The following is a 19,894-nucleotide window of genomic DNA, read 5'->3' as shown; positions in this document are numbered from 1 at the left end:
ATATTTATAGTGGGATACAACGTTAATTTATCAAGAAATAAACATCTAAATAATGATTCTTTTAGGGTAGTTTCTTAACCTTTGGGCCCAAAATCTAATGTTTGCCAATTTTGATTTGTATATAATTTTAAAAGTTATGTTTATAAAATTCAACTCATAAGATTTTTTTTATGCTAAATCTGCTAACATAAAATTAAGTGCAACAATGCTACTAGTATACATGTAGGATGAGTATTATACTAATAATAAAGTAAAAGTGTCAGAATACATATAGATTACCACACATGTATTACAAAATTATAGTGCCTGGTGTGGAGGCATGTGGATGTAGAGTGTTCACTGCCCAAATTTTTTCTTTTGCTAAGTTAATCTAAATTTTCAATGGAATGTGCATTGACCAAAATGAAATTTTAAAACTATTCAAGTCTAAAAGTGAAATGTAATATCTATTTACAATTCTGACAAAAGTTGAGTGAATATATATACACACATCTCAAAAATCAAATATTTAATGACCAAAAGACTACCATTTATATATATTTGCCATTTGTTTCATTTAAATAATCAAAGTTTTTGATATTATTTCAGTGTTTTTCAATTATTAATATCATATTTATATAGGTGTATAAAATATATGTACAAGCAAAAAAAAAAGGATTGTGTGATTAATGTTAGTTTTGATTAAATTTTCAAGTCTGGAAATAAGGCACCGGTCTAGCAAGTTCCTGTCAATTTGTCTGGAATTGATTTGTCTTTTTCTGTATTTTTATTGATATTGTTAATACATTTCCGGCAAACAGTTCAAAATGTCAGATACTAGTTCAACAGTGCCTGACATTTTGTCAGATACAACTAGTATCATTATTTCCAGACCTGTTCTTTGGAGTATAAAATTCATTCTACCTCCTTGTTAAAGATCTCCAATGATAAAATGATATCGTAAATGAATATGTTATCAGTAATATTATCATATTACAAGTTGTAAACTTTATACTAATTAAGTTTTCTATATAAAAATACGCACTGAGTTTTTATTGTTTTATTTATATTATTAGATTATTCATTTGAAAGTTGATTTAGAAATATCAATTATGATGAATATATTATGCTAATTATTATTTCAAATTAAGGAATATCTATGTACATAATACAATAATTTTAGTGAGCTAAGTGGGGAAAATACTTTTAGGATATTAATTAATATGCGCATAATATTGATTGTTTTAACGATTTTATAGGAAAGATTTGACTGAAGTCTGCCTGAGATTATTTTAGTGTTAAGAATGTATTGCTTTATGTATATTAGCAGATATAATTAGATTTAATAACCTTTTTTTCTTTTATAAATATGTGTGTGATTACATAATTCTAATTATGCAAATAAGTAATATTTACAATTCTATCTAACAACATACAATCAAGAGGTAGATCACTAATAATTGAAGAAACTGTCACAAATTTTAAATCAATGAAATAGAGTCATTAATAGTATTGCCACATTCTTCTGGTTCTTCTAGATGGCTTACTGCCAATTATCTATATCAAATCCCAAACATTTGTATTCATTTCTGATTCGTTTAAACAATAAATTTAACTTATGATTCTCAACTACAGAATCAATGTTAGTTGAAACACTTCATAGCCGCCTAGTCATTCTTTTTAAATGATACAGATTTATCTTCCTGATTCTTGATGGGTGCTAGCCGATCATACAGAAAATGAGACCTTTAGAATGTGGCCATACCTTGAACTCCATTTACAATTACAACCTATGGGTTTGAATTACTAACCGTTCAGCTGTTAAAATCAATTTGCTTTTGTTTTTTAAAAAAAAACCCAGCTATGTTGACTATTTGATGACAATGGCTTTTTCTATATCGTAATCATTATGAATTTCAATATATGTTACATAACAGCAGTTAAAGGATATTAATTTCCTTATCTAAGAAACAATGGACATGTTTTTGTTTCTCAATTCAGCAGTAATTGAAATATTTGCATAGAAACTAAACAATGTTGAATTGGAACAAGTGACATATAAAGCACCATTAATACATTCTAAAGTCACCTCTCTTACCACTGCGTCTTAAGTCTGACACTGGGGGCTGGTCATTTTCATTTAAAATATAGCTGTTATAGTTCCCACTAGATGGTCTTTCTAAAGGTGCCTAAAAATATACAAAATTTTAAAAGTTCTGTAAACAACAAATGTGGATATTTTCATGTAAGGTTTATGTGGTATTAGTGCACACCTTTGTCTAGAATGTGGTGTTTTGATGTTGACAATGAAATCAAATCCAAAAAGAAAACAGGTAACAGACAATATTGAAGTTAGGTAAACTTAAAGTAGCAATATTGTTATTAATAAAAATAAATCATGGCTATTCTTGCATGGAGATGAAACATACTATATTATGGACATGTAGAAACTGACAAGCGTTCATATTTCTCAAATTCAATTTCAAGAATTCATAATTCTCAACTTAGTCTAGTCAGTAAGTGATATTATAGAGGATAAACAATAGGGAATATTGTAAGTACTGGAGTGAGAATTTTAAAACAAATATGCATACATATTCAACATTTAGTATAACAAGCCAACAGTGAGGCTGATGCCCCCCGCCAAAATCCAAAAATTAATAGATGACACATATATTTATCGCAAATTTATTTTTTTCAAAAGTATCAAACAGATTATCAACTATACACTAAGTTTCATCACTCTCTATCAGATAGAATCAAAGTTATCTTGTCCTAAAGCATCGACAAATGAAATTGCTTAGCTGTAGCTCGAAATGTTAATCATTGAACTCAGTCAAGACATTCACCTAATGAACATCTGCATCAAGTTTAACATTCGACCTCAATTAAAAGCAGAATTGTTATGTTCCAAAGTCTTGACCAATCAAATTGCTTATCGCTCCTTAGCCTAAGCAGAAAATTCTCATCATCGAACTTAGTCATGGTAATGATGTAATGAATCTATACTCGGGAGTTTAATCACTCTCACTTAATTATAACCAAAGTTATCGCACCCCAAAGCATCAACCAATCACAGATTGCTTATCTCTGCTTACCCTTACCCTAAGTAGAAAATTCTCATCTTCGAACTCCATCAAGGCATTCACCTAATAAATACCTACGCCAAGTGTGAACATTTTAGCTCAATTAGAAGGGGGGATCACGTGGCTAAGTGGGTAAGAGGCTTACTTGCTAGCCTGGAGGTCGGCTGTTTGATCCCTGCATTGGCCGAGAAAGTTCATCCAGATTTTCCGGCGGGGTTCCCCCTTGTCAGTGATGCAAGACAGAGGGCCTGACAAGGACAGCTGTCTAGTCCTTTGGATGATACGAAAAACCAAGGTCCTGTGTATATATTGGAATGCACGTAAAAGATCCCTTGGCAGTTGGAATTCGATATAAGAGTAGGTGATAGTGCCGCTGCCCGCGCAAAATTTCCCTCATAGCACACTATATTGCGTATGCCCGTCTTCATTAGCCCAGTATAGGAGCAGAACAGTAGGACGTTAAACCCCATTTCATTTCATTTCAATTAGGATAGTTATTGTGTTCCAAAAAGTGTGACGACAGACAGACGAACCCATTTTAATAGTCCCCTGCTTTCTTTCTTTTTTAAAGAACAAAACAAGAGAAATGTGATAATGAAAAAGAATGTGATTTAACAGATAAAGATAGGCTTCAATTTGGCCAAAAAGCAAACTTATCCTAAATCTCCATTAGTAGAGTGATTGGATAAGTGAAGATACAAAAACAGTGCAGCAGAAGTAACAAAAATACTTGACTACATTGAAGAGCCTTAGTTGACATGCAGACTGAAGTCAAAATATTTTGTGAACAAATAATATTCAATAGTCTTGACTCTTACAAGTTGTACGGTCATAATCTAATTTCAATAAAATCATAAAACACTTGATGTTTGATTAAGACAGCTAAAAAGGTAACATGCAAATAAACAACAAAAATAATTGAATAGAAGATAAATCACTGGACCAATACCATATTATATTTCATGCATATTTCATAAATATACCATTCACCTCTAACAATTTTCCATAAAAGACGTCAGCTTTTCTATTAAATGATCCATAATGATTCACATACTTTTAAACCAAAGTACAAGATCTCTACAGTTCTAAATGTTTGAGAGCAATGCAGTGACATGCACATAGGATGTCTAAATTATTTCAGATGTTAAAAAGAGTGTAATGATATTTGTTTTATTATGTGACATTAATTGTTAAATTATATACTGTAAATTTAAAGTTGTCAGGTTATGTTAAGTCAATTGTCAGGTTGTGTTATGTTGTGTAGATTACCAGAATGTCGAGTAAATTGCCATGTTAAGTAAAATGTCAGGTTATGTTAAGTAAATTGCCATGTTAAGTAAATTATTAGGTTAGGTTATGCAAATTGTCAGGTTATGTTATGTAAATTGCCATGTTAAGTAAATTATAAGGTTAGGTTATGCAAATTGTCAGGTTATGTTAATTAAATTGTCAGGTTATGTTAAGTAAATTGACATGTTAAGTAAATTATAAGGTTAGGTTATGCAAATTGTCAGGTTATGTTATGTAAATTGTTAGGTTATAGGTCATGAGGTAAATTTTTAGACTAACGCAAATTATTAGATTCCATAATGTAAATGGTGAATGCAATGTAATTAAAATTCATCTTAAGGGTTCTGATTTTCAACACTACATAAAATTGAGTAAACTGAGTGCAGTAAAATATGGAATATGAAAGATGGGCTGCCAGGCAATGAAACATACGTCCACATCAGCTAATTCGTCCGGGCAGTCAACAAGAGTTGTCACATATTTTTACTTTTGTTGGTAATGAAACATTTATAATACACTTAAATCTCATTAAGAGTAACAACTCATTAAAGTGCACATAAGATGGGCGAGAAAACTTTTCGATATGTACAGCCAATGGTTACTATATCCACTTTACGGCAAGTTCACACCAATCTGATTAAAATTAATTCAGATATTAATGTTTAAATATCCGTCACCCCAAAACACTTTTCAATTTTTCAATTATGACCTTAATCCGGTTGATTGGCTGGTGACGTCACAGGGACTACACATAGTATATACATTATCTATACAATATATCACTGTCTATACACACCACCAGTTGAGAAAGTGTTTATTGACGGTCCAATCAACACACGACTGGCCTATTCATAATCACCGAATTATTCTTTTGCCTTGTTATAGATTAGACATTTGTGTCTGGAATATTTTAGTGTGAATTTAAAATGCTGTATCATGCCATAGATCCATTTAAGCTGCCTTTGTTTAAATAGGCCACGTTGCAAATGAAGACGATCCAAGCAATTAGCGCATTTACCGGTAATTTGGATAACCCCTATTCTCTATGAGTACAGAACTAAAAATGGTGCCAGTCATTTGTCGACATATTCATTACTAGCTATATATAATAATAACCATTTCTATACAAAAGAACTTTTATCTAATTCCATTTGAAATTCACTGAGAATAAGGAATTCTCCGATGACAATACATAACAATAGATCACCCTCATTTTTTAAAATTAACCTTTGACATTAAAATCAAAAAAGCTATGATGATAAATATAAATAACACAACGTCATTTGTTTACGCACACAGAGTTATCCATCTTTGCTAGAATCTAGACTCGTATGACATGACTCTTATGTTGAATAGTCGCCCTTTCGTAGTCTCGATTCAAAGGGAATTTTCATGGCTTTCGTTTACTATCAATACTTTTTTTGATATGACATGATGAATTTATTGATCGCCGGCGATCGATTTTAAGAAGACATTTTTACATATTTCATTGTTACGGTCTATTTCAGAGTAATGAAGTCAAATCCACATGCAGAAAAAAAGGCGCCCTACGATGGCTACAGGAAAGAGAGAGAGAGAGAGAGAGAGAGAGAGTTGGTTACTCTCATAACGGATCCTCATTTACAAATCGCGTTTCAATCATGTTTGACCTTTACGATACATTTTGCATGACCACATCTTTTTACTCCTGTATTCTTTTACTCGGGGAAATTAGAACATTACTCTTCTGAGTAAGTCTGACAGAAATATATCTCAAATCATTTGGACTGCACACGATGGTAGATGGACTAGCAAAAAGTCACTTTAAAACACAATTTTAAAATCACTGTCGTGAGAAGGGAGGACAGGACATTATAAAACAAATTCTAAATTGGATCTTAAAATAAATTACAAAACAAATTATTTTGAAGTCCATTGTTTTATTTAATTAGGGGATTAAGGAATCAGTCAGGCGTTAATGAATACACACGCGGGTTGTATATAGGTAATTAGGGACAAACATTCCGAATATGCATTCGGTCACTGTGATGTCACTGGCGTCTGAGGTCATTAAGTGTGTTTTTGATAATTGGCAAAGTCGTTTTTTACGGGAGGTCTCTTTTTGCGACTTTGAGTGGAGATGGCTGAATTAATTTTAATCAGATTGGGGTGAACTTGCCGTAAAGTGGATATAGTAACCGTTGGCTATACGTACCGAAAAGTTTTCTCGCCTATCTTATGTGCACTTTAAATTTAAGTAATTATCAGAAAATCTTTAGAATTAGTTTGGCCCATGGATTTAGCTGTTCAAGTTACCAAAAATCATTGAAAATCAATATACTTGTTTGTCTCAAGACCTTAAAGCGAGAATTTCATATTTTCTAAGAAAGTCAAAACATAATTATTTCTATGTCTTTTGCTCAACAGGTTATCAACTCACTATTATACGATCATGGGCATTATTTCCAACCCTTAAAAATCATTCACACAGGAAATAATAACACAATTACCTCCCTTGTTTTCCTATTCCCTCCATGGAATAGCTATGTTCAAACGTTTGAATTTGAAGTTGAAAATGATATTTTTGCCAATTTCTCAGCTGGCAACAGTGAATTATAGGATTAATAGGATTATTCTTTAACAAGGTAGGAGTGTGTATGGATACCATCTATTTTAAGGCTTTATTTGAATACATTTTAAAAACATAACTTAAAAATATGAAATTGTAGCTTTAAACTCTGTATCAATCTAAAGTCAATCGAAACGATTATACATAGGCATAAAACACGGTGTATACCGGTAACTATAAAATCAATCAGATGATAACTAGGGTCTCTAAGGCATCCACAAGATTTTTCAAAGTGATCAAGGGCCATAACTCTGGCAGTATATATCGGTAATCATTGAAAATAAGCTTCTTTGTCTGATGACCTTAAACACTGTGTATAAATTTAAAGTTAATTGGTTATTAACTTTAGCCTCTAGAGTGCCAACAAGATTTCTCAAAGTGATCAAGGGCCATAACTCTGGCAGTAATTATTGAAAAATCATTGAAAATCAATGGGTTTCTTCGTCACTTGACCTTAAACACTGTGTATAAATTTAAAGTCAATCAGATGTTAACTTTAGCCTCTAGAGCGTCCACAAGAGTTTTCAAAGTGTTATGACCTTAAACACTATGTATAAATTTAAAGTCAATTGGATATTAACTTTGGCCTCTAGAGCGTCCACAAGGGCGGGCGGACGGACGGGAGCGACGACAATATACTACCACATTTCAATGTGGGCATATAAAAATGAATAGAATATTATCTAATTTTAATCAGATGGATGATGAATGTTAATTGATTAACACATAATCTAGCAGTAACCTGGTTAAGGCATCAAACCTATGAATAATAACAGTCACCACATTGATCAAACATAGGAATTATTTCATATAAAAGCATAATCTATTTGTACTACACCCATCACACCAGTAACATATAGAAAACAGGATCTATCTTTATTTACCTAGTATACAATAAACTATTTACAAGTACTGTTTGATATCTATAGTCGACCCTGTAACGTTAAAATTCAGACATAATAGTTCAGGGCTAAAAAGAAATGTAATAATACAATATATTTTCTACAACTTAATAAAATGATAGATATGGTTTACTGATATTATGGAATGAAAAAAAGAGGGCGTGAATTTGATAACAGGTTTTTTTGACAGCAGACATGAATAGACAGAAGATCTTTTTATGGGTGGTCAATTGTTGCTATATTTGAATGCCATTATGAAAGATGAAAATCAAACTAAGGTCTGAAGTGGAGTTTTTGTGACACATGATTTATTATTTTTCCAATATTATCCTTTACGTCTTGTGAATAAAAATGTTCAAATGTATAATTGTGTATAAAAATATACCTCATCATCATCTTTTAATTCTTTCATTATTGTGTACGGAGCAAATCCAACTTTTCCCTCAATATTTCTTACTTTCCACCAATTTCTGCTATTATCAATTACCTAAAAACCGAGATTATTTTATGTATAGTTCATATACAAAGGCTTAATACTTCATGTATCATAATCTATGTATAAAATTTAAAATTTATTCATCAGCTTAACCATTTTCACTGTATTGTAAACAATAGATCACCAAAAGTGTAGCAAAGCAGTTGTGTCTCTGAAAGTTATACAAGTCAGATGGCAATTTGTTTGAGTTAAAACCCTTTCCTAGGAAGATGGGAAACTCCTTCACCCATTCATTATATATGCATCTACACCAAGGTGTCTTACAAGCATTATTAGAAACTAGTTTCGATGATCTAGTCATCTCTCTCTGCCAGCAAAGATCTAGAAGGAAATGAAATGGGGTTTAACGTCCTACTCTGACTGTGCTAATGAAGACAGGCATATGCCATGCAGTATGCTATGAGGGAAATTTTGCCCGACAGCAGTGCTACAGCTGACTCATATATTGAATTCTTTTATGAGAGCGAGAATGTGTAAACAAGACCTTGGCTTTTCGTTTGCAATTATAGTCATAGTGAGAAGTCACAGAATGGGCCAATCGATGTACCCAAATGACTGCGCACATAATTCATTTATCAAGCCACAGAAATTACATCATTTCTATCAACTTTTATCCAAGTAAAGGAGACTAATTTGAGAATGACATATATACTTACACCAACAATGTCTCCTTTTCTTAATGAAAGTTCTTTACTATTTCTCCCTTCTCTATCATGTATCACCTCGCATACTCTATAACATACAAATAACATATCAAAATATAACAGCATCGTAACTCATTCATTTTGCCATCAAAGCAATGTTTCACTTTCATTTATCATTTACAATTACGTGCATAGACTACTATTTGTACACTATTTTTCAATCTGCTTAAAATTTGTTCATTTCATTTCTGATGTTTTGATCTATTGAATCTGACATTTGCTTTAAAGATGGAGTATACGCAAGGTAGTCAGTCCTGCACCACTGACAAGGGGGAGACCACTTTATCTGCCAACACAGGGATCAAATCACAGAAACCTTGGTTAGCACACCAGCTTCTTACCCACTGAGTTAGTTTGTCTATCCAGATGACACAAATTCACTCAATAAATTGTCTGTATTGGTATCCAAGGCTTTTTTCTTAAGAATCACGGTAATTGTGGCATTGTTTATTGGCTAGACTCCTACTGGTTTCAGATCATTTGGCTAATACAAATAACTCTTATACACAGAACTCTGGTATTGTGAACAGTAGCCAATACCATAATTTAGTAGCATAAATATATTCAAAATGAAATTTTAATAAGATTGCTTGGGTTTGTTTTCTCAGACTGATGACCACTTAGATGTTCCTTTTAACCAGAAAGTTCTTCTTGGTCTACAGCCAGTTCTGAACCAGAGACATTTAAGTTGTGTCAAGTATTCTAAACACATGGCGGAGACATTGAAAGTAATCCAGTGACTTACTGATGTCCCGAGGCCTTTAATTCTGCAATATAAGCTGAGTTTTCATCTTGGTATGATGGTTCAGGTCTTATATGATTCTCTTGAGCACGAATATTTCTGTTGGAGTAAAATAAAGTAAACATGATAATCCAAACTGAAACAAAAATAGTCTACAGGTTTTATAAGTTCAAAATTTCCTAGCTATTTTTTCTACTACTTCAGACAGATATTGCTCTTGGTTAAGTTCAACAAAAAATGAACCTGGTTGTTTGATAAAAAGGGAATTTCTGAGCCCTTAATTCACCTGTACATATTCAGTGAGGTATGATGGTACCTTTCTTCAATATTACTATAACAGTTGATTTGTAGCTTAAAAAATTACTGTCTAACAGGTGCAAAATATGTTATGTGTAAACTGTCTAATTTATTCTTCATTCCAACACTCATAATTATTTTTAAATAATTCAAAGAGTCACCAAGGAATACATAACATAAATTCATTCCATAAAGATAAATATGAGAAGTCTCAGTGCTATAAGATATTGGTCAAGTACTATTTTTGCCTTACAAGCCAACATTGAGGCTAATGTCCCCCGCCGAAATACCGAAATAAATAGATAGACACATTAATTGCATGTTTATCTTTTTTAAAAGTATCTAGCAATCAAACTGATGATGAACTGTACACTAAGTTTCATCACTCTCTATCAGACAGAATCAAAGTCAAATAAATTGCTTAGCTTTAGCAGGAAATGTTAATCATTGAACTCAGTCAAGAGATTCACCTAATAAACACCTTAAACTTTAAGTTTAAGCATTCTACCAACAGAGTTGTTATGTTCCAAAGTCTTGACCAATCAAATTGCTTATTGGTCCTTAGCTTAAGCCGATAATTCTCAACAAACTTAGCCAAGGTAATGATATAATGAATCTATACTTGGAGTTTCATAGCTCTCACTTAATTATAACCAAAGTTATTGTGCCCAAAAGCATCAACCAATCAAATTGTTTATCGCTGCTTATCGTAAGAAGACAATGTTCATCTACCAATCAAATTGCTTACCGTAAGCAGACAATGTTCATCATCGAATTCCATCAAGGCATTCACCTAATGAACGCCTACACCAAGTTTGAACATTCTACCTCAATAAGGAGAGTTATTGTGTTCTAAAGTCTTGGCCTATCAAATTGCTTATTGCTCTGCTTACCCTGAGCAGGAAATGCTCATTATCGAACTTAGTCAAGGTATTGATCTCATGAAACTATATAAGTTTGATCACTCTCACTTAATCAGAACTAAAGTTATTGTGTCCCAAAGCATCAACAAATCAAATTGCTTCTCTCTGCTTACCCTAAGCAGAAATTGCTCATCTTCGAACTCCATCAAGGCATTGACCTAATAAACATCTACACCAAGTTTGAACATTCTATTTCAATTAGTAATTAGAAGGACGGACGAACAGACAGACAGATGAACCCATTTTAATAGTCCCCTGCTTTCTACGAAAGGCGGGGTACAATAACAGATGTGACAGTTAAACTATTACTTTGAAAGAAGTAGGAATTCAAATACAAAATCATATTAAAAACAATGAATAAAGACAAAGCATTAGAAATTCCTTGCAGTAAAGCATACATATAAAAACTTTTAGGTTATACCAAATTTGTAGAAGATATATATATGTATAAAGATGCTTTCTTCTGAAATATAGAGATTCTTACCTTTCTCATCAGCATATTAAATCATTCTAGCATTAAAGCAAAGACAAGGATAGCATTCAACATAATCTGCCAATTACTAGTCAAATGCTCCAAGTAACAAATATTACCATTGAAAAGATGCAAGAAATTATAAAGAAAAAAATGGCGGTTAACACAATAATACTAATCAACAGCTTGATAAAATAAAAACAGAGATTGAGATGAAACAAAAGTTTTCTAGAAATTAAATTAAAATTTATGTAAGCATTCTATGTAAACAAAAATAAAATCCAAACGAAATGTTGTCTATTTCTATATGATGGTATGAGCTGTTGATTGATATCTGTGTACCTCTCTATATGTTGTTCAACATACTCTCTATAGCCAGCAACAGCTGGGTTGCCCATAGCTTGTCTAGGTGGGGTAGGGGCTCGAGGACTAGGTCGATCAAAATCCCTTCGCTGGTAATCACCTAAACGACCATATCTTACACCTCTGTCTTCTTCTGGAGGGAATGGAACAACTCGTTCAGAAACCTGAAATTTGAAGATATCTTAATGTAAGATAAGCTAAGATTTACTGCACCAAAACATCCATATGTAACTTAACAAGCCAACAATGAGGCTGATATCCCCCGCCGAAATCCCGAAATAAAAAGTTGACATATTAATTGCACATTTATCTTTTTCAAAAGCATCGAGCAATCAAACTGATTATCAACTATACACTAAGTTTCATCACACTCTATCAGACAGAATCAAAGTTATCTTGTGCCAAAGCATCGACCAATGAAATTGCCTAGCTTTTACAGGAAATGTTCATCATTGAACTCAGTTAAGACATTCACCTAATGAACATCTACATCACTTAATTATAACCAAAGTTGTCATGCCCCAAAGCATCAACCAATCAAATTGATTATCACTGCTTACCGTAAGAAGACAATGTTCATCATTGAACTTCATCAAGGTATTCACCAAATGAACGCCTACACCAAGTTTGAACATTCTACCTCAATTAGACGAAGAGTTATTGTGTTCCGAAGTCTCGACCAATCAAATTGCTTGTCAAGGTATTGATGTGATGAAACTATACACCAAGTTTCATCACTCTCACTTAATTAGAACTCAAGTTATCGTGTCCCAAAGCATCAACCAATCAAATTGCTTATCTCTGCTTACCCTAAGCAGAAAGTTTTCATCTTCAAACTCAATGAAGGCATTCACATAATAAACACCTACACCAAGTGTTAACATTCTAGCTCAATTAGTGATAGAAATAGGGTTTAACGTCCAATAGGCACAAAGTATGACATTTTGGGACTAACATATGGTTCAATTGTATTTCAATAATTCGCTTGTGCGTAGGGGTCTTTAGCAGTGGGAGGAAACTGGAGGACCCGGAAAAAACCCACAAGGATGGACAGGCGACAGTACTCCTTGTCACGTACAATGCTAACCATTCGGCCATCAAACCTCCCAAAGTCTTGACCAATCAAATTGCTTATCGCTCTGCTTACCCTGAGCAGAAAATGCTCATTATCGAACTTAGTCAATGTTATTGTGTCCCAAAAAGTGTGACGGACAGACAGACAAATTTTAATAGTCCCCTGCTTTCTTCCAAAGGTGTAGGAGAAAAAAAAGGTAAACAAAACTTAACAGTACCAATTCTTACAATTTCCCGGGGTGAATATAAGGAAAGGATGAACCTATATATAGGGGGATTATTTTCATTGGTTTAATAAGTTCACTAGTCATCTAATCAAAATTAAGATTTACAATTATCTCAGTATATTCCGAATAATTAGTCTTTGATGAAAGAACATTAACAATTTTCTTTCCAATACATTATTATTGTGTGTCACCAAGATAAAATGTTTGTGTTGACTTACAAAAGACCTTGCTTGTTCCTCTTCATAACGACTTCTCGCTTGGGCTGCTTGAGCTAAGGCTGCTGATTCTAAGTCTGGATGGTTTCTAAATCCATTCTCCATGGGTCCTGGTGCTGGTTGCCACCCATCATAAAATCTTGGTGTGTAATTTGGTACATAGCCTTTCCATTCATCTCTAGAATAATCAAACATATTATTTTTAACCTACATGATCAGAGAGAGCTAGTGAAAGAAATACAACACAAAATAAAAGATTGTGTTTGTGATGCCACATGCAGAAACCTGCAAGACAAAGCATATTTTAATAAAAAAAAAATTCAAAATTTGGTGTGAAGCATTGAGGTCATGAGAGAATAAACCCTATTAAATTTTAGTGTACCAAAATACATCATCATTGGGTAATCCCCGCTTTTCCATAAACCTTGATAACGTGATAGAGGCTACATTTTTTAACTGAATTTAGTGTGAAGCACTAAGCCCACGAAAGAACGCACCCTATTGATTTTCAAAACTTCCAGATTTACCCACCATTTTCCGCAGACCTTAAAGGTTATATTTTTTTTAACAAGTTTTGTTTTAAATTTGCCGTCAAGCATTGGAGCCACAAGAGGGCTCTATTGGTATTTGGCATTACACTCCCTTTTCTCTTAAAACCCTCTTTAACCTGATAGAGGTTACAGTATTTAACCCAAACCTGATCAATATTCAGCATTCCCGACCTTCCATTCTCGACTTACCACACAGAAACAGATGGACCAACAACTCTCAAAGTGTAAACTTCAATACTGATTAATTACCTGCTAGTTGTCCATGTAGAACCTAAAGCTCTCCATAATTCTATTTCTTTAGATGTAAGACAATTTACTAACAGCTGTTTAGCGTCAGATGTAAGTATAGGAGCAATGGCACCCTCTGCTAGATTCTGATTACCATGTACTGGATCACGGCTAGCTTCATATATAAGACTGAGGGGTGTGAATAAAAAGTGGACCAATTCTGGAGCGTTGGGATCGTGTATATGTGCTTTTAGTTTAGCCTATAAAAAAAAAGACAGGTACATCATTACATTTTTTTTTAGCGACAAAATTAATTTTACAACAATAAGTCCAATCTATTTGCCAAAACAGGCTACTAATTAAATGAAGAAAACATTATATGTTTTAATGTGAGATGGTTTTAGATCCAAAATACTAATCAATACTTATTTTCAACTTACCAGTAAATTAAATGATAATTTGAATTTTTGGAAGATATCTGTGAAGTCTGAACTTGGTGGTGGTCGTGCACGGAAACCCATAATTCCTTCTGTAATAGCAATATCATTCATTACATTAAACATTGCTTACTATTATATTAATAAGCGCAATAAAACTTGTTCCAGTAACCTTTGTATTAGAGTATAACAAATATTCTAATAAACTGTTGATATTGGATACAATACAAACAATGCATCCAATAATTATCCATTATGATTGACATTAACATTTATCAGGGTTGTGTACTTGATCAATGAGACTATATATTCAAATTTCTTTATAGATTTACTTCCTGTAAACAAGATAAAATATTTACGTGCAGTAATTAATGAGTTTGTTATTTTTTTAAAATAAAAACAGGTAATACAGAGCTTTTGAAGTGAGGTGGTATTATCTGAAAACCAGAATATTTTTTTTTTGCATGGCCTTCGAGAAGACTCACCTCCTGCCATACGTCTTTTATCTTTACTGTTTCTCTCTTTTTTTCTTTTTTCTAATTCTTTATATGATTCCGCTGCTTGCTGTAACCTTGACACAAATTTTTCTATGTCATCAAAACAGTGATTTAATAATTGCTGTAAAATATAAATTCAATATAGATTTGGGGATACATTTTGATATAGTCAGTAAAATTGAGGCCTTTTGCAGTTTTCAGAAAGATGGCATGTCATCAGTATATGTCACCTACTTCAAGCAACTCGTCTGTATTAGCCCAGTCGGAGTAAACAGTAGGACGTTAAACCCATTTCATTTTATTACTTCATTACATTTACATCCCAGGATGTAAAGTGAAATGAAGTCATAATCATCTTTATAAAGTCCAGATCATATGCTATTAAATAGACATTGTGACAAAGAAATGTGAAACTTTGAATTCTGATTTGTGCTTTAAAATAACATTGCTGCAGATTAAGGGGTATATTTCAGGAAGCATACATAAAGTCACTTAATTTCAATAGAATTGTATAGTTAAATGTTTCTTTTATACTGAAGTCAAAGTGCTTTGTGAAAAAGGATTTGGGTCTACATTTATAACACAATAAAATAGATTATAGTCTAAAAAATATTAGCATTATTTTTCCAGCTTAATACCATGGGTGTATAATATTGACGTTCCCATGAAATGTATAAATAATGGAGATCAACTACAGACCAACCTAACAATGCACACCAACTAGCTATTTATGGCTTGCATTACATTTCATATAGATATCTGTAGATGTAATGTTTAACTACGATTAAATTAGAATTCTTACTATTTTATGATCTACATGTATCATTAGCGTTGAATATTGCGTAAATGAAAGCAGTAATACACTTAATGTTTTTAATCTCATTTATTATAAGAGAACAATAAGAACATGATTTATATAGGAGAGTCAACAACTCCACCCTTCAAAAGAGCTCCACCCTTCAAAAGAGCTCCACCCATATAGATATTAGCGAGGCTAAGAAGTAAACTTTAATAAATGTGCAGAAAAAAAGAGGTAGGCTGATGTGAACTGACTCTGTCGTGTCAGTGAGTATATATACATTCAACGATGTTAAAGCAGAGTTTCGCAACATAATAATGTATCAATCATTTCCATAAGTTCACAGTGATACAGAATAAATAAAGCTCATATCTGAGGATATTCTCAGATTAAAATCATCGGCCTTAACTAAGATTGCAAGTTTTTTTAACAAAAACATTATAAATTTTTTTAACAAAAACATTATAAATTGTAAATAATAGTGCAAAATTGATTACTTACAACATCTCTTTCCAATACTTCATTTTGACCTGGTTCAAATTCCTCTCTGTAAGAACGGTTTACCATCATAGCCCTTGATGGACCACCGCCAAATAAGCGGCTACTTTGTTGTTGTGTATCTAAAAATATAAACATACGTTGTGAAAAGTAATAGTATACATATTTGTAGCTTTCTGAATTACAAAAAGGAAAATGTCAATACAAATACTGTCTTCTTTTACCGTATTAGAAAACAATTGTAACTTCAAAATGATCTATTCCAACCTGATCAATTCCAAATTTGAAGTAAACTATTCCAGCTTTAAAGTAAACTATACATCAACTATACATCAACTTTAAGGTAAACTATACATCAACTTTAAAGTAAACTATATCAAATTTAAAAATACCTATTTCGAACTAAACTACATGTAAACTATTTCAACTTTAAACTACTGGTAAACTATTTCAATTAAACTGTTTACAATAAACCTAAAATTTCAAAGTTAAAGGCTTAATGTATAATTTGCATTTTCGCTAAAATATGAAATTTCTCACGGTGTAATACACACTAAATACGTACTCAGATTGATTATTTAACATTTAATTTAGAAAACAAAATCAAAATAGCAACGCTAATCCCTCGACTTGGATTCAATCAGATTTAAACTAGGTCCATAAGGTTTCTCTGCTACCAAAAAAAGATGAGCAGCATAGATCAATGAAATTTCAATGTATCATAACTTTGTAAGTCCTTTCACATTATAGTAGTTTGCAAGGGATTCCGGTAGTGCTAAATGATATCAATTTCAAACAGATCAGATGATAACTTCCAACGATAGAGCATTTACAGGTTCAAAAAAGTGAAACAAAGGCCATAAAATTCTTAACAGACATTCTATAGGTTTCTTCATTTTACTCATTTAAATAATGCATATAAATTTAATACCGATTGGATGATAACTTTAGTCGTTAGAGCATTCACAGGGTTCAACAAATTGAAACAAGGGCCATAAGTGTAGGAAATATATATGGAAATTGCTGAAATTCAATAAGCTTCTTTGTTTTACTAATGTAAAACAGAGCGGAAGAAATCTTTTGTCATTAGATTGTTCAAAAGGGGTTCAACAAGGGCCATAACTCAGGGCATCATCAATGGAAATTGTTGAAATTCAATAGGCTTCATTGTTTTACTGATCTTAATAATGCATATAGATTTCATACAGATCGAACGAGAACTTGTGTCGATAGAGCGTTAACAAGGTTCAATAAAGTGAAACAAGGGCAATATCTCAAGAAGTTTTTTACAGAACTTTCTGAAATTCAATAGGTTACTTCGTTTTACTAATTTAAATAATGCATGTAAATTTAAAACAGATCGGACGATAACTTTTAAAGTGAAACAAGGGACATAACTCTAAAAGTTATTAACGGAAATTCAATAAGCTTCTTCGTTTTTACTATAAATAATTTAATACAGATCGGACGACAACTTTAGTCGATGGAGCGTTCACAAAGTCAAACAAGGGCCATAACTCTTGAAGTAATTAGCAGAAATAGTTGAAATTAGATAGGATTCTTTGTCTCACTAATGTAAACATATAATTTCAAAATCATCAGATAATAAATGTAGCCTGTATAGTGTTCACAGGAAATTGTCTCGTCAATTCATTTTTTATATGCCCATATTGAAATGGGCTTGTATAAAAAAATGAATTGAATATATCTTATACAAAACAGCATTACTAAATGATAGGCCTATAAGGACTACAACAGTCTTAAAGCTATAAATCTTTCACTATATTTATAAGCCATTGAGCGACACTGGGTCAGATATTTGGGACCTGTGAATCTGTAGACCTCTATAACAAAAAATGAAAATATAGACATGAATCCACAATCATCATTCTTGGTCTGCACGTTGGTTTGATGCCAACTGATTTGCTTATTGGTACCATGTTTATTAGTTTAATGATTATTCATCTAATGGGATGAGGTATGGGTATTTTATCAACCCACAGTTAGAGTGTGTATTATTGTGTTATTATGACGTTAACTTGTCAAACACCTTGTATTGCAGTAGAAGACGGTCAATAGTGAAAGTTTCCATTTAGGGGCAATTAAAGCAATCATGCATTTTTAAAGATGCATTATGTAAGATTTAGATTAAGAGATGGCTGTTCTTGCTATAACAGTTTAAAAATCGATAATGAGGCATGCACATATTGAAAATTTCAGTCACATTACTTTATTTTGAGCAAAGTTAAGAGTATTTGAAGTTTTGACAAGATAGTCTTGATAATCCATTTGAACATCAACTTGGTGAGTGTGTTCTAACCCATTATATATCTCAACCATACAATGTTCTAGAGAGTTGTTTATAGGCTTGTCATGTGAATAAAAGTGGAACATTTGAAGCTAGAAAGATAGGTTGCCAGGCAACGAAACATACGCCCACAGCAGCTATATCGTCCAGGCAGTCAACAAGAGTTGTCGCATATTTTTACTTTTTTCGGTAATGAAACGTTTATAATACATTAAAATCTGATTAAGAGTAACAACTCATTAAGTAATTATCAGAAAACCATTAGAATTTGTTCGGTTTTTATAAAGTTCTGCGCCATGCTAACGTTTAGCATACGAAACTTTTAACATCATGGATTTAGCTGTTCAAGTCATAAAGATTCATTGAAAATCAATATACTTGTTCGTCTCAAGACCTAAAAACACTGTGTATAAATTTAAAGTCAATCGGATATTAACTTTAGCCTCTAGAGCTTCCACAAGATTTTTCAAGGTGATCAAGGGCCATAACTCTGGCAAAAATTATCGGAAATCGCTGAAAATCAATAGGATTCTTCTTCTCATGACCTTAAACACTGTGCATAAATTTAAAGTCAATCGGATATTAACTTTACCCTCTAGAGCGTCAACAAGATTTTTCGAAGTGATCAAGGGCCATAACTCTAGCTGTAATTATCGGAAATCGCTGAAAATCAATAGGCTTCTTCGTCTCATGACCTTAAACACTGTGTATAAATTTAAAGTCAATCGGATATTAACTTTGACCTCTAGAGCTTCCACATAATTTTTTGAAGTGATCAAGGGCCATAACTCTGGCAGTAACTATCGAAAATTGTTGAAAATCAATAGGCTTCTTCGTCTCATGACCTTAAACACTGTGTATAAATTTAAAGTCGATCGGATATTAACTTTGACCTTCAGAGTGTTCACAAGATTTTTCAAACTGATCAAGGGCCATAACTCTGGAAGTAATTTTCGAAAATCGCTGAAAATGATTAGACTTCTTCGCCTCATGACCTTAAACACTGTGTATAAATTTAAAGTCAATCAGATATTAACTTTAGATTCTAGAGCGTCTACAAGATTTTTTGAAGTGATCAAGGGCCATAACTCTGGCAGTTATTATCGGAAATCGCTAAATACGACAATATACGACCACATTTCAATGTGGGCGTATAAAAATGACCTGCTATAGACAGATTTAGCTCTAACATAGGATC

The 19,894-nt window shown here is 32.6% G+C and overlaps 1 protein-coding gene across 4 annotated transcripts in view; it reads right to left on the bottom strand.

Moving 5' to 3' along the window:
• Window positions 1-19,894, bottom strand: part of LOC126823921 (uncharacterized) — a 65,854-nt gene that overhangs the window by 13,821 nt on the left and 32,139 nt on the right. For 2 of the 4 annotated variants that reach the window (XM_050552990.2, XM_050552989.2), the window contains exons 10-19: window positions 16,392-16,510; window positions 15,080-15,212; window positions 14,598-14,686; window positions 14,179-14,417; window positions 13,382-13,556; window positions 11,842-12,026; window positions 9,811-9,906; window positions 9,018-9,093; window positions 8,251-8,352; window positions 2,069-2,168 (exon numbers count right to left, since the gene is read on the bottom strand). In XM_050552990.2, coding sequence (XP_050408947.1) covers window positions 2,069-2,168; window positions 8,251-8,352; window positions 9,018-9,093; window positions 9,811-9,906; window positions 11,842-12,026; window positions 13,382-13,556; window positions 14,179-14,417; window positions 14,598-14,686; window positions 15,080-15,212; window positions 16,392-16,510 — 1,314 coding nt within the window. The remainder of the gene's footprint in view (window positions 1-2,068; window positions 2,169-8,250; window positions 8,353-9,017; window positions 9,094-9,810; window positions 9,907-11,841; window positions 12,027-13,381; window positions 13,557-14,178; window positions 14,418-14,597; window positions 14,687-15,079; window positions 15,213-16,391; window positions 16,511-19,894) is intronic. The other 2 variants (XM_050552991.2, XM_050552992.2) reach the window with 2 other exon arrangements.

Source organism: Patella vulgata, chromosome 6, assembly GCF_932274485.2.
Source record: "Patella vulgata chromosome 6, xgPatVulg1.2, whole genome shotgun sequence".
In the NCBI taxonomy this organism is placed as follows: domain Eukaryota; kingdom Metazoa; phylum Mollusca; class Gastropoda; family Patellidae; genus Patella; species Patella vulgata.
The sequence above is the reverse complement of the archived record's forward strand: the minus strand, read 5'-3'. Positions and strand labels throughout refer to the sequence as shown.